The sequence below is a fragment of the Mchenga conophoros genome, linkage group LG7 (genome assembly GCF_057382185.1).
Source record: "Mchenga conophoros isolate Kocher_MC1m ecotype Shallow Benthic linkage group LG7, M_conophoros_male_GT1.1, whole genome shotgun sequence".
Taxonomy (NCBI): Eukaryota; Metazoa; Chordata; class Actinopteri; order Cichliformes; family Cichlidae; genus Mchenga; species Mchenga conophoros.
The window spans coordinates 38015736-38041664 of NC_140532.1; the positions used below are offsets into that span (position 1 = coordinate 38015736).

General features: G+C 37.6%; 2 protein-coding genes across 9 annotated transcripts; one reads left to right on the forward strand and one right to left on the reverse strand.

Moving 5' to 3' along the window:
- The first annotated feature begins 1407 nt into the window (after window positions 1–1407).
- Window positions 1408–14149, forward strand: rassf6 (Ras association domain family member 6). 7 transcript variants are annotated; one of them, XM_085279158.1, is made up of 12 exons: window positions 1408–1543; window positions 6165–6745; window positions 7031–7105; window positions 7284–7362; window positions 9573–9733; window positions 10172–10263; window positions 10517–10716; window positions 10801–10902; window positions 12610–12661; window positions 12751–12869; window positions 13035–13132; window positions 13527–14149. In XM_085279158.1, exons 3-12 carry the CDS (start codon window positions 7047–7049, stop codon window positions 13600–13602), a joined length of 1038 nt encoding a protein of 345 aa, XP_085135284.1. In that variant the 5' UTR covers window positions 1408–1543; window positions 6165–6745; window positions 7031–7046; the 3' UTR covers window positions 13603–14149. The 7 variants fall into 7 exon arrangements, with proteins under 7 accessions (XP_085135284.1, XP_085135285.1, XP_085135283.1 ...); XM_085279159.1 differs by having other exon boundaries at window positions 7034–7105; XM_085279157.1 differs by having other exon boundaries at window positions 6165–6291.
- Window positions 14150–14615: 466 nt separating this feature from the next.
- LOC146570611 (cystatin) lies at window positions 14616–22265 on the reverse strand. Of its 2 annotated transcripts, none has more exons than XM_085279165.1 (5): window positions 22154–22246; window positions 21768–21976; window positions 18157–18308; window positions 17958–18059; window positions 14616–17769 (listed from the first exon to the last, which is right to left on the reverse strand). In XM_085279165.1, the coding sequence occupies exons 2-5, from the start codon at window positions 21853–21855 to the stop codon at window positions 17674–17676; spliced, it is 438 nt and encodes a 145-aa protein (XP_085135291.1). In that variant the 5' UTR covers window positions 21856–21976; window positions 22154–22246; the 3' UTR covers window positions 14616–17673. The 2 variants fall into 2 exon arrangements, with proteins under 2 accessions (XP_085135291.1, XP_085135290.1); XM_085279164.1 differs by having other exon boundaries at window positions 14617–17769; window positions 21768–22000; window positions 22154–22265.
- Window positions 22266–25929: the final 3664 nt, after the last annotated feature.

A 25929-nucleotide genomic window follows, 5' to 3' on the forward strand; every position in this document is an offset into this window, starting at 1 on the left:
TGCTGCTCTGCCAAAGCACAGGATTTTATTAGTTTACACTGCTGCTTGACAGAACTGGGCTGTATGTAGTGTAATGAGTCCAGTTTTTTTTAATCAGTTTTATTGTTTCATGAAAGTGTTACAACACCAAAGTAACCCAAACACATCAAAGAGATCAGGTTTTAACCTGGTATCAAACCAGGATAAAACTGAAAAAGATAACAAGATCCCTCTGAGACTGATAGGCCTGGAATCTCTGACTCAGTATTACCAGATGTCTCTGTTAAATATTTGCACTAATACTCTGCCTCCCTCTGCTGACAGAATCGCAGTAGTGGCTCCAATTTGCATCAGACTGAGGTTTGCAAACATACTTTAAAGACGTCCATTGTTTTGACAACCGTAAACTTTTTAACTTTTTTTTCTCTACATAGGCTGTACTACCAGGTTTCTGCCCTACATTTTGTATTCATATGTATGTATTTGTTTTAATGTGTTTGTTGGTGCTCACATGCATGTGTATTTGACACAAATTGCTTATTTGAAAAGATCATTGCTAAGGCTTTTGAGATTATGACAGTTGAACAAAACGTCTGTTTTCTTTTGAGAGAACATAAAAAAATTACATTAAACTCCAAAGTCACATTTTTCAGTTCAGGTCAATTCAATTTTATTTATATAATGGCAAATCACAACAACAGTTACCTCAAGGTGTACTATAAGGTAAAGAGCATACATTAATACAGCAAAAACCAAACAATCAGATGACCCCCTATGAGCAAGCACTTGGAGAAAGTGGGCAGGAAAAACTCAGTTTTAACTGGAAGAAAGTAGGAGCATGCTCAGGGAGGGGCAGTCATCTGCTCAGGACACTCAGGGCATCGTGGGAACCCCCCAGTAGCCCAGGCCTACTGTGCATAACTAAAAGAGGTTCAGAGTCACCTGATCCAGCCCTAACTATAACCTAATAAAAAGAAGGAGTCAAGTTCTATTTTAAAAGCAAACATACTGAATGTTGACTAGTAGGATTTTGTGGTGTTACATGCTGTAACCTGAACATCAACAAAGTAGATGTTTGATCCTGGCAGTGTAAGACACCTGGTCTAAACTTTTAAAAGGACAAATGTGCAGGATGTGAATAAACTCTGTATTTAGAATGTTGAAGACTTTCTAGATGGTTCAGTCCAAATGGTACAAACATCAACAGTGTTCCAATCCCACTACAATCTCAGTTGATTTGTAATTTGTAAAATTGCCCAGCAGGCAAATGCAATGTGTTATGCATAACCCCCACTCTCACTCTCTCCGGGCATGCATGCACAAACGTACAGTTAAGTCGAGTCATATCTGGTGTCAGTCAGCCACTCCCTATGAACACTGTCTCAACATGTTCTGTAATAATTAACCAGCTGCTGTGGGGTGCTACACACGCTCACCTCCTGCCACATGCACCGTACTCTGGACCTCCTACCACAAACACACATGTACATTATGCACACATGAGAGCTCGAATATGGAGTGAACTTGCTTCATTCGATAGAAGATTAAAAGATACACTAGTCAGGTAAGAGGAAATTTACTTTTGGTACATCTTCACTTTATACTTTGGTTTGTTAAGGTGTTCTTTGCAGCTGTAAAAGAACCAAAGAGTGTCTGGCTTAACAAAATGGAAATGAAATGCGTTACACCTCTTGCTGAGCAACACTTGCCAGTCACATTAAGAAAATAAAAGACTGTAATAGTTGAATTCTTTATATTATTTGTATGAAAAGCATACTCATTCTATGTTAGCCACATGGGGTGGACACCAATGTCACAGACTAGAGCTCATGTGACTCGAGTCATACAGTAGCCTGATACAGCACAGTTTATCTGTAGGCTGGAGTAGAACAAAGCTTTGTCACAATGTTTGTCAAGTTTTGCAGCCCAGGTGCAAGAAACAACCAGAAGGTATATTAAAATGACATAATCAGGTCAAATCTAGGGAGAAACAAAGAGCAAGGGCTATGTATGAAGACAGTCAGATACAGAAAGGAGTGGCAAAATGGGGAGGAGCAAAAAGTAAAGTAAAGGAAGTAAAACAAATACATGGATGTGTGTTTGTTTTCTTTGGCCTCATTCCGTTTTTATAGAACCACAGCTGACAATCTGAAAAAGGCTTTTAGTGCATACACACACAAAATCATCTGTTCAACCTCCAGATAACATCGTACTAAAAGTAAAGTGAAGCAGTCAACTGTGGCACTGAATTGTGTGAAGTGTATATGCCAAAGAGTTGTAAAAGTTTCCGAGTGATTATCGCATGCTATCAGAACATATGCCCTCTCAAAATATAAATAAATAAATAAATCTATTTCCTGATGGCTTGTTTAGTGGATTAGCAGAGAGAGGGCTGTAAAGTGTTCACCTACAGTGGGATTTTTACTCACCACTAGCCTCTTGAGAGAACATAAATATATGCCATGGTTCTATTCAAACGTCACATTTGATGCTGATTTCTTTCTTCTTTTTTTTCTTTTTTTTTTTCTGCAAGCAAAATTTACAACTTTAAAGGTCACTTGTCTTCCAGTGGATGTCCACCCTCAAAGCATGCTTTGTATAGACTTTAAGAGTCAACTTTTGATTATAATATGCAAAATATTTTTAAATGAAGAATTAATTCTAAAAATGTATAACTACATTGTAACAAAATGCAAAAAACAAAATTATTTAAAATAATTACATGTTTGTGAATACACTATAATACTGTGAATGTGGATGCTGTGTGAAATGGTGATAAATTGCTGTGCATTCTTTATATTCTTCAGTATATATACAGTAGTTGTTTCCTTTATATTACAAAGGCTTATAAGAGGTCAGTGAAAGAGCTCACATTATTATATGCTAGAGCTTAAATTCTCTGCAGCTTACTACCACGTATCACGTTTTTATGACTAGAAATTGTTCTTGTTGATCACATTAGTGCTGTGATTTCTTAAAGCAAATACCATTGGAATGATTTAACCTTTGCATACTGTTCAGGACAAATTTGGACCATTTCAAGATTAAATATAAAAATAAAATACTTCAAAATGTCTAAATGTCATTCTTTTAGCCTGAAGAGTGGCTTGAGAAGTATTGCCATGGCACAGATACAAGGTCTGAAATATAGTTGGATTATGGAGGTCCAAAACCCAGTTAGGCCTTTCTGTGTGGAGTTTGCATGTTTGACCAATTCCAGAGCACTTGGGTTATTCTGGCTTCCTCTCACAGTCCAAACACATACCTGTTAGTTTAATTGATAATTCTAAATTGGGCTTTTGTATGAGATATTGCTTGAGCTGCACTAAAGTGATATATATATATTAATTTTAAATGGTTAAAACAAAACTTGTAGCTAAAAGTGATTTGAGTGGTCACAAAGAACAGAAAGGTTATATATAAATGAAAGTACATCCTGTGCTTGTTTGTGCTGTGTAACTACAAGCACAAATATCCTCAATGCGAGGAAAAAATCTAAAAATAAACAAATAAGAATATTTTTATACCGCGCAAACTGAGATTAAACTAACTGAGAGCTAAGATTAAAACAGAGCTCATAAGTGGGGTGGTGGGATGATAAGATTAGAAAGGCACGTGACTTACCAATGCTTTGAATGCACAGACTAGTTTGCAATAGGCAAGTTTTTGTTTTTTTGTTTTTTGCTTTAAGATTTAATTATAAATGTTTTTTTGTGAAACAAGTGAAGACAATGATTAATGCTTATAATAGTTCAACACGGTTATATTTGTTCTTGCGATTTTCACTCTCAGTAAAAAATAAATTACTATGCTTGTAATGGCTAAATCTCTTAGGTGAGATGATGTTCTCAAAAATGAGCGTTATTAGATTTAAAAAATGAAACACGTATTAATCTTAATAGGCAATTTATACATTCTAAAAAGAGTTGCTGATTAAAATTTGTTGGAAACCCTAAACTCTGCATGTTTAAGAGGGAAAACATACAAACTGCTGGAGTTAACTCAAACTCGTAAGCTGGAGTCAGCATGATGAGCGTGATAATACTTTTTTAAAAAACAATTTCAGCAAACATTATTATAAAAGTACATTTGCTCTGTGCCATGTACTTTAGTACTTCATTCACACAAACATGCCCACCTGGGAGTTGTTACATAGACCCTGGATTTTCAAATGAACTCTAACTCCAAGCTTCTATCACTATGATAACCATTATTATTGTAATTAGTAGGAGGAGGAGTTGTAGTAGTAGTAGCACACGGTTATAAACAACCTACTTAACATCACAAAGACAAAGGAACTGATTATGGACTTTAGGAAGCAGGCTCCTCCTCCTAACCCTGTCACCATCAGAGGGGCTGATGTGGAGATAGTTGAGGACTACCGGTACCTGGGGGTACACTTGGATTGTAAACTGGACTGGACCAAGAACACCAATGCTATCTTCAAAAAAGGGCAGAGTCGGCTTTTCCTACTGAGGCAACTCAGGTCCTTCAATGTTGGTAGGAAAATGCTGACCATGTTCTACCACTCGGTGTTGGAGAGCGTCGTGTTCTTTGCAGCTGTGTGCTGGGGAAGTGGGGTGAAGACAGCTGATGCCAACAGGCTGAACAAACTGATTAGAAAGGCTGGTTCTGTCCTGGGTGTCAGACTTGAGAACCTGGAGGAGGTGTCTGAAAGGAGAATGCTAAAAAAGCTTGTTTCTATCATGGACAACCCCTCCCACCCCTGAACGCCCCCATGATGGACCATCGGAGCAAACGCAGCAAAAGACTCATTGCCCCGAAATGCAGAACTGACCGCCATAGTAAATCCTTTGTACCGGGGCAATAAGAATAACTCTTCCTCACTCTGTAGGTGATTTTCCTGAGACGATTACCAATGTTATTCTGTTCCCTTCCAGACTGTGCAATATTACCCAACAGTACCTTATTGAATATTTGTTTCATCCCCCCATCATACGCTGCTACTCCCTTTATTCTATTGCACAATACTGTCACTTTCTAGAATCGCCAGCATTGATAGTTAAGTTATTTATTCACCAGGATATAGTTTTGTTTTTTTGGTTTTTTTGCCTGTCCCGTTTGGCTCTTTTGCCATCAGAATTGTTGTCTAAAGGCAAAGAAAGATGCCCAACGGATTTACTTTACCAAATTGACCATCCCAGCCTTGCCATAATGGTCCATTTGATTCACCTTTTATTGTTTATTTTATTTTCACTTGCTGAATACGGGACAGACTTGACTGGAGGAAAGAAGGGGAGAAAGAAAGAGGGAAAGAGAAACAGCTGAGAAGAGGGATGGGGAGAAGGGCAAAAAACAAAAAACAACAGAACGGGCAGAAAAAAAAAGAAAAAGAAAATGCATCTATCGATCACCTGGATCACCTGTTGAGAAAGAAAAAAGAAAACAAGCAGAAGAGAACAAGAGTAATAGAATAAACAACATCACAATGATATATGGGAATATGACAGTAAATACTAAATATTAAACATTATTGTGCAGCACATAAGATCAACAGAACACAGTGTGCTTTGAGGTAGGAGCCAAAAAGGGTGTAGTTTGTGGGTGTGATCACCCGTGTGTACACCTGTGAGCATGGACGCGCTTGTTTTGTTTTAAAAGGTTCCTTCATGTAATGATCTGCTAGAGGGTGTGGGGGGGCCACAGCCCCGTCCTCCAGGGCATGAAGCAGGTATGGAGGAGATCAAAACTCCAGACATCCAGAGGCCCTCAGAACACAAGGATATAGTTATATATATATTACTTGTTAGAGTTATCTGATACTATGTCTTGCACTATCCTACTGTATATTACTGTACACTACTATTCTTATTGTATATATTGTATATCTCATGTCTTATTCATCTGTTCCTCTGTCTCTCCTGCTGCTTTGAGCATATACATGACAAAAGAATTTCCCTCGGGATAAATAAAGTTATTCTTCTTCTTCTTATTATTCTTAAACATAGTGTTTTCTATCAGAAAAGAGTAAAAAAGAGTCTTTACTGATTCTTTGATATATTAGGGATTGTACATTGTGCTTTACTGTTACAGTGCCTAAATGCAGTTTTACATTAAAGTTTGTTGCCAGATTCAGTCAAATCTTCATGTGCACATGAGATACAAATACCAACGTTTTCTGTAGAAACTGCGTGCTTAAAGTTTTGTTATTGTTATTGTTGTAGCTGGCACGTCTCCCTGTGCAAGAGGAAACAGTCAGTCAGAAAGAGGAGTGCCGTGGCTTCTGGTATGACAGCTGCTGAATAACTGAGATATTACTTACCAGCAAACAGGCTGAGGCAGAGAAAACCGGTAAGAATGAAAGAAATAGGCATATATGACTGCTGTTTTCAGACTGCTGGGAGTTTTTGCAGGATTCCAGAAAATAACAGGAGAAAGAAGTTTTTGCTTTTTTGTTTTTTAAATGAGGCAACATGAATATTCCAGCAGTCCTCTTTGTCGGTCACAGACTTCGGCGTCTCTGACCAAAGAATAAACAAATGGTTAGGTCTACACTGTCATCACGGGTTGCTGGGTGGAGTGCTGCTATAAAATCTCTTAGAGACGAGCACAAAAAAGAAAGTAAAAGAGTGAAGGCATGTTAGAGAGAGAGAGAGAGCAAGAGAAAGAGAGAGGGATAAATATAACACATCAGAGAGAGAGACAGAGAGACTGGAAAGAGATATTTAAAGCACAGAAGGAAGAAAGAGGCAGACACAAAGACAGTGAGAAGAGAGGATAGCTCTGACTCACCATGTTAGAGGAGGTAAGACTCGTTTTATTTAATTTGTTCTTAGAAACACTGACAGCTGGTTGAGGATTGTAGAAGTGCACTGTAGCTCCCAGTGTCTTTCCTTGCTCAAGTTGCTCATAATGCTGGTTAACTATTTTTATGGAGCCATATGCACTACTACGCAATACTGTTCAACAAGTTGGCAGCATCTGGTGTTAGTCACCTGATTTTACACGCAAGCTTACACGTATATGTTTGAGGGTTTTTTTTTTATAAAGTTTTCATTAACTTTATAAAATTGTTTGTTTGTTTTCACAGCAGTAGATGACCAGACATGAATGAAGCAGCTCTCCTCCCAGTCATCAAGGCAGGGAATGGGCGAACACTGTCCAGGTGAGTTACTTTGTATACTAAATGTCATTTATGCATTCTGTATTTCATGTTCCCTTAAGTGGTTCCAAATAATCTGACAAAGAATGCAACATATAAAATAATAAACTAATAAATATGACCTGAACATTGTCGGGCTGTGCTGTGCAAAACCTTGCATTTAGTTTTTTATTAATTTTAGAGCGGAGTTTCTCTCCCTGTTTAATACCTACAACTGCTTCCTGAAGGACCAGACTCAACTTCGCCTCACTTACGCTCAGGTATGATTTAATAAGAATTTGAAATAGGTTTCCCTTTTGTTTCCCAATTCTTGGGATATTCACATTGCTAGTTAGTTAATTAATAGGTAATATACAAAAGCACCATGATTCAATGGTTAGTGCTTTGGCTTCCTGGGGTCAAATGCACCTGCCTGTTTAGGCCTGTCTGTGTGGAGTTTGCATGTGTGTGGGTTCTCTCACACTACTCTGACAGAAAAAGATTGTTTGTCCTTGTCTGTGGTAGCCAATAGACTGCAGACCCGAGGCCTGTACTTCAGTGTTAATCCTGGGTTTTTAGTACTGTGAAGGTGGATCACTTCTTACAGGTGTAGATTGTAGCTTACACTGCTAGCCTAACCTGCTCAGGAGCAGGTTATGTTCCACATCATAGATCAACAGGTATTTAACCACCACCTACTAGCCAGTTTTTCCTGAAAATAGCGTCACCATTCCTGGAAGATCTCCCAGACTTCTTTGCACAGAAAGCAGGTGGGCCTAAAGTTCAAGTAGTTTCTCCGTGTTTCCCCATTGAGCATCAGTATTAAATATAGATTCCTATGCACAAATTTATTCCTTGGTTTTCTGTTTTCCTGTTCACAGTGAACAAATTTAAAACAGTGTTATTATTCTATAAACTTTAATTTATAGACCTAAAACAAAGCACCCATTTGTACTTGCTGCTCTTACTGCGTATTGCATTTGCTTGTAGAATAAGCCTATTTTTTATATTTATTTATTATTTGCTTGTTTGTTTCATAGATCATTAAATAATAACCAATTATAATCCATTAGATTCCCCCATGACATAATGATAGAGCTGTAATTTTGATAATTCTGTTGTCTCATGCAGTCTCCAACTTTATAGCTATATGCAGTCCCGATCAAAAGTTTAAGACCACTTGAAAAATGGCATAGTTGAAAAATTTTGCATAGTTGGATCTTAACTAGGTTTCAAGGTTCCCACTGAAAAAGGCTGTTTTAGAGTTGATCAAAAGTTTAGGACCAAACCTCCCCAAAACAAACCTGTAAACCCCACCAAAACAGAAATCAAAGTTTCAAACATAAACTCAGTATCGAATAGCTCCACCGTTATTGTTGATCACTTCAAAAAATTGTTGTGGCATGCTTGATGCAAGCATTTCCTTGAGGTGAGTGGGAACATTTCTCCAAGTGGTGAAGACAGCTGCATGAAGGGCATCTATTGTCTGGAACTGCTGTCCAATTTTATAAACTTCCCTTGCCATCCATCCCCAAAGGTTCTCAACTGGATTTAGATCAGGGAAACACACAGGATGGTCCAAAGAGTGATGTTATTCTCCTGGAAGAAGTCCTTGTCCTGTGGGTGTTGTGTACTGTAGCGTTGTCCAGTCGTTACCACGCAGACGAGGGCCATGAGGGATGCTCTCTGCAGCATCTGGATATGGTCAGCAGCCGTTTGACACCCCTGCATCTCCTGAAGCTCCATTGTTCCACTGAAGGAAAAAGCACTCCAGACATTACGATGCCCCTTCCACTATGGCGTATAGAAAAACATCTCAGGTGGGATCTGCTTGTCATGCCACTAATGTTGGAAACCATCAAGACCATCAAGGTTACACTTTTTCTCATCAGAGAATAAAACTTTCTTCGACCTTTCAATGTCCCATGTTTGGTGCTCTTTTGCAAAGTCCAAACAGTCAGTTCTGTGGCTTTCAAGGAGACGAGACCTTTGAAGACCTTTTCTGTTTGTGAAGCCCTTCAGTTTCAGATGCCATCTGATGGTTATCGGGCTGCAGTCGGCACCTGTAATGGCCTTAATTTGGGTCAAGGATCGTCCAGTGTCTTGACGGACAGCCAATTGAATTCTCCAACTCCGTGCTGGTGAAATTTTGGGGTCTTCCACTTGAGTTTTTTGTTCCATAACCCTCAGGATCACTTAGGAAATTCCAAATGACTGTCTTACTGCGTCCCAACTCGGCAGTGATGGCACGCTGCAAGAGACCCCGCTTATGCAGTTCAACAACCCGACCATGTTCAAAAAGGGAAAGTTTTTTTTCCTTTGCCATCAGAACAACATGACAGTGTGACTACCTGACAGAAAATCCACATTTTTGTACAGATTTGGCCTTTTAAAGGCATGTGGTCTTAAACTTTTGATTGGGACTGTATCTAGCCATATAGCTAATAGTGAAGCTTGTTTTAACATGTCTGTGTATGTGTTTCTGTAACAGGAAGCAGATGGCACGGTGGTGGTGGAAGGCATGCTGAATATCTGCTGGGGAGTACGGAGACCAATCAGGCTGAAAATACAGGATGACAAGCAAATGTTTCCATTTGTTCCTAAGACCTCTCCAGATCCCACCAGTCCAGTCAGCCCACTGGAAAGCAAGAGGTTAACATCAAATTTTGTACAATATTTTTAGTACTGGTGGGAAACAGTGGCTCTGTGGTTGCCACCATTGCCTCACAGCAAGAAGATCCTGAGTTTGCCTCCACCATCTGACCGCGGGCTTTGCATGAGCTCCCTGCGTCTGCATGGGTTCTCCCGAGGTACTCCAGCTTCTTCCACAGTCCAAAGACATGCAATTGGTGCGGTCAAGTTAATTGGTGACTCTAAATTGGCCATAGGTGTGAAAGTGAGTGCGACTGGTTGTCTGTCTCTCTCTGTTATCTCTGCTTAAGATTGGCAACCTGTCCAAGGTGTACCCTGCATCTCAACCAGTGGTAGCTGGACTAGGCTTCAGCTCACACGCGACCCTACTGCATGACTACAGTAGTTATATAGCTAAAGTGTTTCAGGTTTTGTTTTCATAGTCAATCTTTCTTTCAGAGGAATGTCACGATGGGGAGAATATGTTGACCTTCACCAGATAGATGAGATGGTTGAGACACCACAGGAAACAATCAAAAACCCTTTACCAGGTGAACGCTTTTTTCTCTTCACTATCTCTGTCATTTCTCAAAAATGCTATCTTAACCATTAAATTAGAGTATATTATAGATATTGTTGGACATAAAATCTTGGCTTATGGATTATCATCAAATCTTATTGTTAGCTTTAGTTGAATGTTATGTCTACTTGTTTACACACATTTAAAACTGTCTTGTTTATTGTAGTTACACCATATGTTGAATGTGAACCTTTTTTTTCTGGGGGTGTTTGCACAATCTAAAGGACCACCTGTTTATGAGACCTCAACCCTGCGCCCTCCAAAGCAGAAGAATCCAGAACAGGAAGCAGAGTCCAACCTGTTCCGCTGTATGAGTGATGCCTCGCTGGTTAAAAGAAGGAGGAGCACAGGAAAGTCAGCAGCTCAAAGAGAAAAAGAAAGGCAGCATCGCTTTTCAATCAATGGCCACTTCTACAATTACAAAGTGGGTTTCTGCTTAAAACTGCCCTCAGGGCTTGTTTTCTTCATCATGAGTTTAAGGTCAGTGTTGTTTCACTCTGTTCCACAGACCTCGATCTTCACTCCGTGCTTTGGTACACCAACTAAAGTTCGTATCTCTAGCAGAATGACCACAAACCAAGTCATTGAACAGCTGCTGCACAAGTTCAAGGTAAGTTTGGTGCCAGAGGGCTGGTACAAAAAATTGTTGTAATTTATTTTGTGTACATGCAAGTGCTGTGAAAAAAAGGATTTTCACCTTCTTGAGTTTTTAAAGGTACAGTAAGTCTATGAGGTTTTTAATAGACAAAACCCCAATTTTGAACACACACACACACACACACACACACACACACACACACACACATATATATATATATATATATATATATATATATATATATATATATATATATGTATATATATATATATATATATATATATATATATATATATATATATTGATTAGTGTGTAATTAAATATTTTAAGAAGCTGATTAAACGTAGAAATAATGCATTAAAAAGACTTTGTTGTGAGCACCATTTGTGGATGTTGCGATGTTGCGGCTATCTTGAATACAGTGTCCAACATGGGTATCACCAGTCCATCCTTTTATGCATGTGACTAGAGACCAGGCACACATATAATGCACCTCATAACTTTTCATTCAAAGGTCACAAATAACTTACACACTGTACCTTTAAATACAAAATGCAGTTTTTAAATGATGATTTCATTTATTCAGGAGGGAAAAAACAGCAACCCAAACATATCTCTGCATCGTCCCCTCTTGTTAAATCATTAATTTTTTATTTATTTTTTTTGAATGCTCATGTTCATTTTCAGCAGCCACACCCAGGCCTCATTACTGTCAGACATGTTGAATCAGGTAATCGCTTAAATAGAACCTGTCTGAGAAAATTTAAACGGGCTAAAGGAGCTCGGAAAGCGACACACATTGCCTAAACCTAACTTACTTGAGAACAGATAGGAAACAAAGTCAGTGACATCTCAGTATGGAAAGGGTTACAAAGCCATTTCTAAGGCTTTGGGATTCCAGTGAAACAAGGTGATAGCCATTATCCACAAAGGGAGAAAACTTGGAACACTGGGGAAACTTCCCAGGACTGGCCGCCCTACAAAACTTACAACATGAACTCATTCGGGGCATAACAAAAGAACCAGCTTTATATCCTGTTACATCAAAAAAGAACATTATACCAACAGACAATGGTGATAGTGCGATGCTCTGTAGTTACTCACAGAGCAACTACAGAGCACAGAGCAACAGAGCAACTCCAGGTCCTTGCTGCTCTAGGACCTGGATTACTTCTTGTAATTAACGGAATCATGAATTCCTGAAGGAGAGGTTTGGATAGCTTTTGTCCCTTAAAAAAATGAAATCATGATCTAAAAATTGTAGTTTATATTTGCTCAGGTTACCCTTAAATGAAAATTATGAACACAAATGAATATTAAAATTTGCTTGATGATCTGAAATAAATGAGTGTGACAAATATGCAAAAATCCAAGAAATTAGGAAGGAGTCAAAAAAAAGAAATCACAGCACTGTTTAGGGAGGGAGGTACACTATATTGGCAAATGTATTTAGTCACCCATATCAATCACTGAATCCAGGTGGTCCAATCACTTCCAGGGCCTCTGGTGGGTAAAATCCAGTCACTAGGCACATAGAGTTCTTCTACAAACATTTGTGAAATAATGGGTTGCTCTCAGGGTTGCAAATATCTTATTATACCTCATGGATTAAGCATGGGATGTAAATAATGTATAGTCAGAATTCATCAAACCATAATAACTTCATCCAAAAAAAAATATGTATATATTTATATATTTCTTTGGCTGTATGTTCATCAGATACAGAACGATCCCCAGGAATTTGCTCTCTACTGTCTTCATCAAAGTGGAGGTGGGTTCATCTTTTCCACAAGAAATGCAATAATTAGACATAGCACAAGAAAATGCTGCACCAATGTGGCACTTGTGTGCTTTGTCCAGAAAAAAGGAAGCTGAGTAACACAGACCAGCCGTTATGGGAGCGCACACTGCGGGGACCCTCTGATGACATCATGAAGATTTTTTTGATGGATGCAGATGAAGAGGAAGTTAGTGATGATGTGAGTGTAGTAGCCATGCCTTAACTTATGGTAACATAATGTTACCCTTTAAGTGTTTTAAGGTACCTTAAAACACTTAAAGGGTAACATTATGTTACTTCTAATAAGGAGTTTTCTGCTTTTTTATTTGTTGCAAACTATATGGTAACATATTTTTCTTTGCAGGTAGCTCAATATCTGAACTTAGAGCTTCCAATCCTTGAAAAAGTTTTACAGAAACTCAAAGACGAGGAGAACAGAGAGATACAAACGATTGAGAACAAGTTAGTATACAATTTTATTTGCTTAAACGCTCTTGAAATGCTTTCTCACGAGTGCAATTAAGTTTTGAAAATAGAGAATATAAATAAAGAGCCTAACGGTGCGTGTTTTACCACTTATGCATGACTACATCTTCCTTTACACCAGTCAAAAAGATGTGCATAACCAACATTCACCAGTATAAAAACTGTAGTAACGTTTGAGGTCAGGTGGTGGCGCCAATATTTAAACTTTCTCATTTATTTTTTGCTTATGGTGTCTGTATCTCTCTCCTAATCTATCTATCTATCTATCTATCTATCTATCTATCTATCTATCTATCTATCTATCTATCTATCTGTCTGTCTGTGTGTGTGTGTGTGTGTGTGTGTGTGTGTGTGTGTGTGTGGGTGCCAGGTACAAACACCAAAAGAGAGTCCTGTCCAATATGTTAAACTGTAAGATGTCACGTCCCATTGAGACCAGTGTCTAACAACTCACCTGATTTCCTAAAACAAGATTCAACATTCAGTACAGCACCATTTCCATGTTCAACGATGAAAGATCTACAGAAATATGAGGAATTCTTTTCCCTTGTTTTTTTTTTCTTCACGCACTCTTTAATGTTATAATTCTGAATCTCTGATACATAATAAAGATGAACAATTTGGGATATGAAGCACGAGGCTGGTGTATATCCCATACAAAAATATATCATCCTTCCAGTCTTATGTGTCTTTTTCTATTTTAAACTGTAAAATAAATTAAAGATGCAAATGTAAGTTGCTGCCAGAAATTGTAGTTCACTGTGTCTGTGAATAAATATGGGACCAGCATGGCCACTTCTGTTTGTGCTTTCTGTTTGCTATGTTTGAGTTATGTGTGCCACTGGAGCTTTTCAAGGGTTAATTGGACTCTGCTCAAGGTTTCTATTTTTTATCAATGATCAATGTATGTGTATATAGACTTTTGATAAAACTATATTGATTGTTAATCGTACCTGTGCATGTGCAATGACAATAAAGTTGAATTCTATTCTATTCTATTCTATTTACTCTTTTTTCTTGTACTTTGTTATTTTATATGTGGTTGAGTTGGATGGATTTTATTGCTGATTTCTGGTATTTATTTTCCTGGTTTGTAATAAAGTGTTGATTGGCTCAATGGAAATAGTTCTTGTGTGTGGTGTTCGTCAAATTTTAATCCAGACAAAACTTTCCTTGAGACTTAGCATTTGCACGTTCCTCAGACTCCTGCATTTTCCTCTCTATGTAGTTTTCCCAGTGTGTTTCTATCTCTTCCATGAGAGTCTGCATAATACTTTGTACTTACTGTAGGCCCCTGTTATTTTGTTTCTCTGCCTCCACCCTTTTTTTTATTTGTTTGCCTTCATCTGAACCTCTCAAAGTGGCTGGTGGTTAATTTGTCACTTAGTCACTGTGCAGCCAAACATCGTTCCAAAGATGCCACACATGACAGGTTGAAAGTGGGGGAAATATGTCTAAGATGAATCATAAAATGATGAAAATGCCACTTTAATTAAATATAGCAATCATCAACAATGGTACAAACAAGATGACAAAGAGTGAATGCAATAATAAGCTACTTTAGGGGACAGATAATAGGAAAACTGGATGACAGGAGATAAAACCAGTAAATAAAAGTCCTCTCTCATTTTGCTTCTCTGTGTCTGTGTGTGAAAGATGGGAAAATGCTTACAGATGGAAAACTTTGTCTTAATAGTTAAATAATGAATGTGAAATGAGGTGAGCACTGCAGTTTAGAGGCAAAGACTTTGTAATGGCTTGCCAGCCCACCAGACAGCCTTATATTACTAAGCAATTTTCCTCCGCCATGATGAATGACTAAATGAGAATAAACAGATGTTTTATTGTAGGATAGGGTTTCCATGTGCACCAGTTTCCAAATGGTAGACTTTTAAGAAATGGAAAATGAGTGTTCCCAGTGGCACAGTTTTGCTGTTCCATCATGAAGGAGATCCATAGATGTTAGCTGTGCAAGCCCCAGAAGAGGTTTTACATTTCTGTTTTTGAAAATTGGGTTTTACTCAAGAGGAAGAATGTATTCTTATCCACTAAATGCAACTTTTCATTTAGTTCATTCATTTAATTTTCTTTTTTATTTAAAAGAAAATCATACAAGTTTGTAGTTTTAACTGAGATGATATTGTACATGCAGAGCAAATATGTGATCTATGTAAGTGTCTGACAACTCTGGGTGTAAGCCACAAGTTTAAAGAGAGAGAGAGAGAGAGAGAGAGAGAGAGAGAGAGAGAGAGAGAGAGAGAGCATTTGATTATTAGTTGGGTTTATTAGCTCATTTAACTGCCCATTAACAAACATGCACAAATGTCTAACCAGCCATTCACATGATAGCAAGGTCAAACTGGTTCATCAGAATTGAGAAGAAAAGTAATGGTTTCTCATTCCAGATAGATGTACACCAATGATTACAGACACACACACCAATGATTACAGACACACACGTGTGTGTGTGTGTGTGTGTGTGTGTGTGTGTGTGTGTGTGTGTGTGTGTGTGTGTGTGTGTGTGTGTGTGTGTGTGTGTATTTGGAGACATGGGCCTCTTCTTTCTTCTTAGACTGATCTTGCAGTAAGTAAACACGACATGAATCTTAGTTTGTATTAAAAAGCTAGTAAGATGGGACAATAAAAATGAAAACAAAAAAATGAAATTCTTCAATATTCATGTTTTATTTTACTGCTTAAGATTCATTTGTGTCTCTGGAGGTGCGTCCACAAAAGAAAGGTGATTGAATATTCTTATCATGGGTCTTTAACTCATTTTATGACTCCATGCTTCTTCATGGTGGATAACTGAATCATTTAATTTTAGACGTGAAGTTTGAGGACACTCAACATTTAGGCTTAATGTCTAAAATTCTGGCAGCAAACAAAGGTAATCTTTATTTATTCAAAACAAAATGTTTCAGCTGCATCCTTAACTGCCCATACCATGCCTGTGGGCAGTGGCTTACAACCTACAGTGTTATTTTGCATTAAAAGTTAATTATTATACATATTGGCTGCTCAGATGAGATTTATTTCAACTTGTTTGAGGTTAATGATTCCTCCCTTTATGGATTCAGATTTATCTTGAATCTAAGGAAGAAAAGGTTGCTAGTAGTTTCATTTATAAATCGAATTTCAGAACAATACCTAGAAAGTCTGACCATCCCATTATATTACATTTGGTTAAAAACTGATACAAAGGTCACAGAGATCTTGGACTGAAAACAGGACTGTCTCCAAAAATACCTCTGAGACAAAACAAGCTCATATCTCTGAAATGAACAATGATAACTGTTTCTGTTCTTTGTTCAATACAGAATGCATTCAACTTGCATAAACGGGATACTGCCAGCTTACACACTATATGACTGCTCCTCTGTGATGTATCATAACTGTTTCCAGAAAAGTAGCAAAATGGTTTTGCTATTCTTTTTTTTTTTTTTCTAAAGAAGTACCTCTGTTTATGAGTGTAATGGTAGCTTGCCTAGCTGCTAACTGTTACATTATTTTCTACGTGGCAAGTTTCTGACTTCATCTCTTTGCATGTTGGTGTTGGGTGTGTATAGCGCTGTGGTAGCAGCATCTGAATCACATTACTCTTTAGCAGGAGAAAAATTAAATATACACTGAATTTTGGTTTATTCCTAGTTGTTGATGAATTTTAAGTGATGAAGTCATTTCTTAGGAATGACTTTGCATGAGTGCCTGGAGAAGAAACCATTACTGCCATTCCCGATCATTCTGTGCCAATAGGACAAACAGACAAAATGTCTAATTTTGATATAGAAAGGATCAATAAGTTGTACAAATGCAGTGAGTACAAAAGGCATGGAAGAGACAACCCACTGTTTCCTAAAATGTATAATGAAATGTGTTTCTCATTCCTCATGTATTTTTTCATTGGAAGATATTTCTACAGAAACAGGTGTAGGAGATGTTATTTCTGAATGTCAAATCATTCTAATGACTCAATTCCTATCCTTCTTTTCAGACATTTGACAGAGCATGAAGAGAGATTGACTTGTGAAAAACTTCATGACAAAATGTCTAATCAGCTGATTTAGCTATAAAACAACAACAACAACAAAAACCATCAGTTAGATAAACATGAATAAATCATGAACATTTTGACTCTTACCTGCATGCATATGATTGAGTCTATTCTAAATAGCCCACAGTAATAACTAAATAACTGAATCAAGTTGACATTTTGCACAAATGGCACACACATATTTTTTTTAAGCTAAAGTAAAATAGAAAAAGAAGGCATTTCAACCCATGAACCACAACCATGGTAAACCAAATTATAATTGCATTCTGGCAAACCTTTTTAATCTTTATTTCAAATTTATGATTTGTTCATTTTGAACAATCCTCCACATCCACCATGTTTAATGTGCTGCATTACATAGTATTGAAAATATATCTAAATTACAGAGACAGGAAATAAGAACACATAAATTTGCCATGGCAATAAGCCTACAAAAGCAATTCAAATTAAAGCTGTTCAAAGTTTAAACATTGTCTTTAACTTTCCTGCACTTTTGTTTCTGCAGCTCGTGTTTGTTGTTGCGGGGGTTGGACGTCACCACAAAGCGGCACTTCAGATGCTGTGAAAGAGGAAACAACAATGAGCATTACATGAGAATCAAAAGGGAGCATTTCTCTAGATTTCTGTTTTTAACTTAATATTTATTAATATTCAGCTTTTCACTTTTTTTGCTTTGGAAAAAAATATTGTTGAGAGACTTTACAAACTTTACAGACTTTTACAAATGCAGACAGAGAAAACATTCACCTTTTTCACAGCACTGCAGCCCTTCAAGTCTTGGTTTTCAGACTTGGGACACTTGGTTTTTCCCACGACTGCATCGATCTTATAGTCGATTGTATTGGTCACCTACAAACATCAGCATACATAAATGTATATTTTACGCTGTAGTGGGATTGCAATAGTAAAACGCTGATTCATTTTGTTTGTGAAAGCTGATTCTAACCTGACTCTGAGCATCAGTCACTTCAATCAATTTGAACATTTTCTTGCCCTTGGGCTTTTCATTGAACATCTTCACAGCATGTTGAGCTGCCTCCTGAACCTCGGCTGAATCTGGATTCCTTTTAACCCAGCCACCCAGAAGAGGCTTGTTTTCTTTGATGAAATTAAACACACGAAAACACACAAACATTTAATTTACACAATTTCATCAAGATATCACATCAATGATTAAAAAAATGATGAATGGATATTATTATGAGGATGCATTTCCTTATTGCACTAAACCGTGTGCCACTTAATGCATCTGCCAATTTAGGAAATTATTAAAAGTGCTTACCTTAGTAATCCTCTTATATCCTAATATTAACTTGGATCTGCTTTCATTTGCAAAGTCATACACTATGCCGAACTCCATATTTTAGTCCAGAAACCACAAAACCCTGCACTGAGCTGGTCTTATACTGCCAAACTACACTGACTTCTAGGCCAAACCAAGCATTGCTCATCAGAATCTGCTGTAAAGCCCTACATGGCTCCTGCCTACATATATATCAGCGCGACTGAGGTATTATATGCAGATGCAGCCGACTTCTCATCTTTTCACTGCTCCACCCTCTTACTTTAAATAAGAAGTGAGCTTCTGATGTTGTGGAGATTAAACTTTGGAATATTCTTCTTTGGCCTGTCAGATCAGCTGAATCAGTGTTTTGTTCAATCACTCCTGAAACTAATTTCTCGAGGCTGACTTTCTTTTAATCCTTCCCCCATTATTTTTCCCCTTAACGTACATCTATTTGAGTACTCGGTGAGTAAAACAATGGTTTTCATCTTAACAGATTTAGCAAGGAGTTGCCCTTAAAACACAAGTTAAAGTTATACGCAAGGAAAAATGCAATTTTGTCAGATGTATGTCTGAAAACAAACACTCCAAAGTTATGAAAATGATAAATCACATTGCATTCCAAATTCTGCGTAAATTGCATCCATGCTGCAGATTTTACTGGACTATATATAATCTTCCTTACATACTAAGTACTGGTACTGAGTTTTCCTGATGGATTACTCGTTTATTATTTTTATTCCTTAACACTCTGCAGCTACAACTCCACCATGCCAAATTAAACAGCACTTGAACAAGAACATCTGTATCTGTGTTCTCTTTTTTTTTTTTTTTTTTTTTGTGTCCCGTTTGGATCTTTAGCCATCAGAATTGTTGTCTTAAGGCCAAGAAAGATGCCAGGCGGATTTATTTTACCAAGTGGATCATCATGGCCTTGCCATATTGGTCCATTTGATTGACCTTTATTATAATTATGAATTTATTTTATTTTCAGTTGCTACAAACGGGACAGACATGACTGGGGGATAGGACAGGGAGAAAGAATGAAAGAAAGAGAGGGAGAGAAAGAAAACCAAAGGGGAGAAGAGACGGTGAGAGGGGGGGGGAGAAGAAAAAAAAAAAAAAAAAAAAGCTCCGCCGGCAGCCAGCTGTGCCTGAGTGACCGAGCCCCAGGCACCCCACCTCCGAAGTGGCCCGAGCGAGCCCCAGGCTCCAGGCCCCGATAAGCGGCCGTATCTGTGTTCTCACTAAGATAAACATGACTCACTGTAGCCAACCAGACTGCAGTACAGAGTCATCAAATATGGCGCCATTTTGGTGCCGTTTTGACATTCAAAGACTTACTAAGAGGCAAAATGTAAGCTCCCTGACTGTATGAATGGTTTTAAACAATGTTATTTATTACCATCCAAACTATTCTGACCATATTATGCCATGCTGAGAAATCTGTAATGCAAGAACTGACACAGAGACACTGAAGCTTCAGCTGTCACTACAACTGCTATTTTATTCAGCATTTGCACACATTCTAACACTTTGTTAGCCCAGTGCATAACTTCACTCGTGGTGCAACATCTCATTTCCACAACAACAACTGTAAGCCATTAAAGAACACAGTAGCATTGGAAGAAACAAGCGTATAACAGCTACGCTACCATAATAGCAAACACAATTCCCTTAAACTCCAACAAACACGACATCCAAGGGGCACAACAGAAGATCACATCTAGCCTCTCTCATCATGCCACAAAAAATATTTAATGACTATCATATCTTTTTCACTATTAGCATTCGTATTTTTCTGTATTTTGTCTTGTTATTACCCTGGGTTGGTATCTGCATTTTGTTATTGTATTTTTTCTTCATCATTTGTATAAAAAAATACAGATGTGTATATGCACATTTCATCTCATCCTTTCTTTAATGCTGCGATAGTAGGCAATTTACTAATACATGTTTTTCATTGTGGCTAAATGTCATATGAATACACAAAGTCAAAGTAGCTGAATTGCAAATGTTTTGTCTGACTCATTTCTAGACTGTTAGTCATGGTTCTGACACAGATGTCTACGCTCCAGTGCAGTCATTGTTATATACCTCCATTGTACTTTATAAGAATGGCTCCCATTTCAAGCCCAATGTTGTTTCTACTTTACTGTCACCACATGTTGAGGTACTAATCAGAATCCAAGAGACAGATTCTGTCGACCCATTTAAACTAATTTGTTGAAATAGATGGATGCCTCTCATAATGTATTTAGATGAAGTTTAAATTAACATAATAATATACTGGTGGCTGTTTTTATCCATGTAGGATTTGCATCTAAAGAGCAAGACTAATTCAGTTCTGTTCAACTGAGTTTTATTTATATAGCCCCAAATCACAACAACCAGCCAACACTGCATGCATGATCTGTTGGGTCTAAATGGGCACTGAATTGGGATCAGACAGGGAAAAGAAAAACAACCTTTTCTAGGATCAAGTGCATTTAAAATGGACTTGAAAGGAAATGTGTCCTATGGTTGGAAATCATGGACAGTATATCTTTATTGGGTTGCTTGATTGTACATGCTGACACTATGTACGCTGGGCAACACAAACTGGTTTTGGAGCAACATGATGCTGCCAACCAGACAAGATTTTGTTTTTCAACTAATCACTGCATGATTTACAACAGCATAACTAACTGTGTAATAAAACAGTCCTGTTGCTAAACTGGCCAGAACCCATTGTTACTCAGGACAAATGACATCCATCATCTGACAAAAATAGACAAACATGATTTCAACAAAATTCCAGCTGATCTCATACAGTTTTGTTAAAAGGACAGATGTTACAACATAGGGTTAAACATCTGCAGATCCCAGCTCTTTCACAAAGCATGTTGCTGGTGTTGGTTTTAAAATCAGTGCATACTTTAAGGAAACAATGAAATATTTTTTAACTAGATATTTATGTGATCTGCAAATATTTCACATATTAATTTTACACAGCTTCTTAACATTTTTGCAAATGTCCCTGTTGGAAAGTGATATTTTTTCATGAATTTATATATCCAGTGTAAGGCTCTTTTGAAGCACATTAATAAATACAGCCACTTCAGTTGTCATGAAACTTCACATTTAAAAAGAAATAATGTGCGTGTATTAGATAGTATTTCTGCAGTATTGCCCCCAAAATTTCAGAAGCTATTTTTTCTGGCTCGCTTGCCTGTGACATTACTCCACATTTGCTTTTGCTTCTTATATTTCTTATCGATATAATTACTTACCGGCTATGACGACTTTCTCCACAAGCTGATCTCCCAAGCCCAGCTGGATAACTGATAGGCATATCAGCAGTGACAATGGAAGAGACATCTTTATACACCAAACTCTGCTGTGCTCCTCACAAGAGAAAGACTGGTTTCCAGAAAAACACTTCAGATGAGCAGAATAATTTACTTGTCAACCAACTTGCAGATGTCCCACTCGATTTGGTCTGTCCAAGTCCACAAAGAGAGCACTTAAATGAGGACAGAGATAAAGAGGATTTACTCTAGAAATGAAACTTTAAATAATATAGCTGAAAGGAAAAAAGTACAAAGTACTATATATAATCCATATAGATTATCCATCCGTATAGTTTATGCTACAAAGAAAGTGGAAATATAAATACCTTTTTGTTAAAGAAGTTGAATACTGGTGAGTGCTGGAGCAACAGAGGGTGAAACAGAGAAATGTGAGGCAGGAGAGTGAAAGAGGGAGAGGGTGGCGTCAGTGAATGCCTGTGACTATTCAGCCTTTCAGCTGTGGCCTGTATAACAAGCCAGTGAAGACCACACCCAGCTAATACCACATATGACTGCATGCATAGATTTAACCTAGGGTGTGAATGCCAGAAAAGAAATATTCAAGTGGAAGAGTCAGTTCAGATAAGTGTCTGACGGGCATTGTTGTGTGTATGTGCGCGCTCTGTTGTTTCTCTTTGAATGCATCATGTGGGTGTGTAGTCTGTGTCTATTTAGATTTGCACATTTCCATCTTCTCATCTTGTTTTAAAGCACTGGATAAGCCACTTTGTGGAGATCCAACACAAGCCAGATGATGACATCAGTCGGCATACAGTGAGTAACAGTGAAAACCATGGCACACAGCAAAACCACAGCAGGTCCAAAATATCTCTTATTATGGAACAAACTGTTCTGAAAGTTTTGAATAGATTTGCCAATATAAGCAAGTGGAATATGCTAAGATTACTCACTTAGTGAGCAACACCAAGTAAAAAAAAAAAAGTAAAAGAAAGAAGGAAAGAGTGACATCTTGTTTTGTTGTTCAAGACGATTATAAACAATATCCAGTGATTTTCATTGGATATCAAATAGTGTTGCTTTTACCAGCCTCAGGTCAGACATTAGAGAAAATTCAGAAAGTGCATTAAATTTTAATTATACAAATGGGAAATCACAGTATTTATAATCCTCATCACTTATGGGAGGCTCAGTTTAACAAAAAACTTGACCCAGGCTGAAATATTAACAAATATTTAAGATGGTTCAATCAAACAACTCACAACTTTAAATGATTTATTGCAACAATAGAATAATTACAGTTCTGAGCTCATCACTCTGACAGCGTGTTATATATAAACATGTAGTATGATGAGTAAATATACCCTTAGAGAAAACTGGAAGGGTGTGTGTGGAGCCCCTATGGTATATTGCATCTGTGCTAAGGGATTGTCTTGCTTTTCCTTTTGCACCACCACCAGGTTAAAATGCCTAAAAGCATAGGGTCTACTGACAGTAATCTTGCGATTACTTTTGGTAGTGGTATGCACAAGTTACAACTGTGCACTGGTGGTAGAGCTCAAAAACACAATGAGGTAAAGACTTGGTTGTAAAATATGTGTTGCTAAAATCTAATAACTGGCTGCATATGAACTGAGGTTTAATGTAATCTTACTGAGAGACAGCGAGCAGGTCAGCACTGGTGGATTTACACTGGCTTGCTTGAGTATTTGTGTTAAAGTGTGGTAAACTGTGGTATACAAAATGTGGATGATGTACACAGTCTATAGGACTGATCCTGTTCTTATTTTAAACTTATTGAACTCTGTAATGAGTTAAAAGGCCCAGCAGAGGGAAGCAATACCACAGAACATAAAGCAACAAGTGGTTGACTTTTTTTTTTATATAACTGTAGAGAAATAAGGTAAAGTTTTCTTTCTTTAACATTCACTTCATTGAGATGCTCTAGTGCTATCTCACATTATGAGTCCTGAGTGCTTAACTGTAAGCTCTATGTAAGAATTTGAGTTTGAGAAACTGAATATAGATTATTGGTCGTCGTCAACAAATAATAGCCTGCATAATAGATTTAAAGTCTACACTTACTTTAAAGTTTGTATTACAAGGTGCATTACTGTAACAAAATTAAAGAGAAGACACTAGCTTAATTTCAATCTAAATTTGAATATGTTTATCATAGAAACAGATATTTAATTGCTAACTTGAAGCCTAGTTTTTGGATGCATGAAAATACAGAAGTGTCACAACAGATGGCTAAATGAGCTACAGAAAAAAGACCCAGATGAAGGACGGACACATACAAACCAATGAGACAAAAGATAAGGCAGATGGGAACAGAGTGACAGGTACATTTCGTCCAGCAGTAGTAAGACAGATGCCAGGCAAGATAATAGACTGGAAGATACAAACCACACAGATGGATAGGTCAGCAGAAGGCAAAGGTAGTACACTCCAACAATGCCACAAACTGCTCTTTCAAAAGTATGAAAGATTTAAATTAACAAACACAATTTAAACAAGCAAACAAACAGTGAATGCTCATTTTCAGGAAAGCGGTATTTTTGTAAAGCTTGTAGTGATGGAGAATTCACTCCACAAGTGTTCTAGGACAGCGGTCTCCAACCTTTTTTGCGCCATGGACCGGTTTATGCCCGACAATATTTTCACGGACCGGCCTTTAAGGTGTCACGAATAAATACAACAAAATAAAACTAGTACCTGTACCAAAAAAAATAAGATTTATTCATGACACACGTGAAAAGACCCAGGAAAACCGAGTTAACGATCAAAACAATAACAAAATAACGCTGAAAACTGATAAAAACCCTGAAAACCATACATTTCACACCAGAGCCTCAACTCTCGCGGCCCGGTACCAAAAGACTCACGGACCGGTACCGGTCCGAGGCCCGGGGGTTGGAGACCGCTGTTCTAGGACAAACATTAAGCAGGTACACTCTGTAGGAGAAAAAAAAATCTCATTTCAAATATGTAAACACTGGATAAGCTGATAAATTAAGATGGACAACCAGACTCTTTCATATCTCTTTTACGCATGCTTGGCAATCACTGCTCTTCTGCTCCTAATGAGATGTTAAAATGTAACTCTTCCAAGCTGCAGCTAAAAAGGTCAGGGTCAGTAAGGGGGGCTGGCTGAGCTTTTGGAAATTGGAAATCCCCTTTTCAATGGAATAATTGATGTCACCCTTGTATGCCTGATGAGCGGACTGGAATCCAACTGCCACAGTTTGCACTCTAATTGTTCTTGACTGTTAATCATAAAACTGAACGAAAAGCTGCACAAGTGGCTGTTTTATTCTCTGTGGAGGAGATCTAGGTGAGAGGTCAAAGTTAGTTTACAGGAAAAAAGAGTGTAAAACAGACTTTGCACGAGAATTTGTTATGTCAGAAAGCTGTTTTGTCATGTGGTAAATCTGTCCCTGTGACAAGCAGTGGTTTTTTACTGCATTAGACCAACAGATGTGTTTTTCCACCTCTACCATTCATGGGGGAGGCGAAAAGGGAATTATTTCCAATAATTAGCTGTTACTGTCATGTCATTTATTGCTGCTGAAGCCCAGAGCACTGGAACCATTAATTGGTTTAATGTGTTATTTACTCATTAACAAACAGGTAAGCCAAATATAAAAAGAAATAAGTAAATCAGTGGTGCACTTCATGAGACGGGATCAACATTTTAGCTGGAAACCTGTAAAAAGCTGTTTTGCTTCCATCGTTATAGACATGTTTAATTACTTTGACACATAAGAGCTTATTCATGTCTAAACAAAACATTTAGCTAAATAAAATAAAATAAAAACAGAACTAACGTAACAATATTATGTCTTAAAAATAAATCACCTTAAATAAAATTAATATATCCAGTGAAAATCTTTTGTCAGTTTGGTGAAATCTGTAATCAAAACCTGCCTGTATGCAGCATTACTTTGCCATTGAAAAGTGTTGTGCTTTTATTGTTTATATTGCAATACCTATTCCGACTACCTATACCTATTTTATGCTATGTGCATAAGAAACAAACAGGTAAACCATGGAAAAAATTTCATTAGAAATTAAAAGAGGCAGCTTTTATAAGTACATTTTTTTAAAAGTTACAACTGCCTGAAGTTGAATTTTGATTATT

Coding starts and splice junctions, on each gene's coding strand:
- LOC146570611 (XM_085279165.1), bottom strand. CDS start 21,855: ATGTCTCTTCCATTGTCACTGCTGATATGCCTATCAGTTATCCAGCTG. Junction 18,309..21,767: donor GGAGAAAGTCGTCATAGCCG/GTAAGTAATTAT, acceptor ATTTCATCAAAG/AAAACAAGCCTCTTCTGGGT. Junction 17,770..17,957: donor GCTGCAGTGCTGTGAAAAAG/GTGAATGTTTTC, acceptor CCTCTTTCACAG/CATCTGAAGTGCCGCTTTGT.
- rassf6 (XM_085279158.1), top strand. CDS start 7,047: ATGAATGAAGCAGCTCTCCTCCCAGTCATCAAGGCAGGGAATGGGCGA. Junction 10,717..10,800: donor GCCACTTCTACAATTACAAA/GTGGGTTTCTGC, acceptor TCTGTTCCACAG/ACCTCGATCTTCACTCCGTG. Junction 10,903..12,609: donor AGCTGCTGCACAAGTTCAAG/GTAAGTTTGGTG, acceptor TATGTTCATCAG/ATACAGAACGATCCCCAGGA.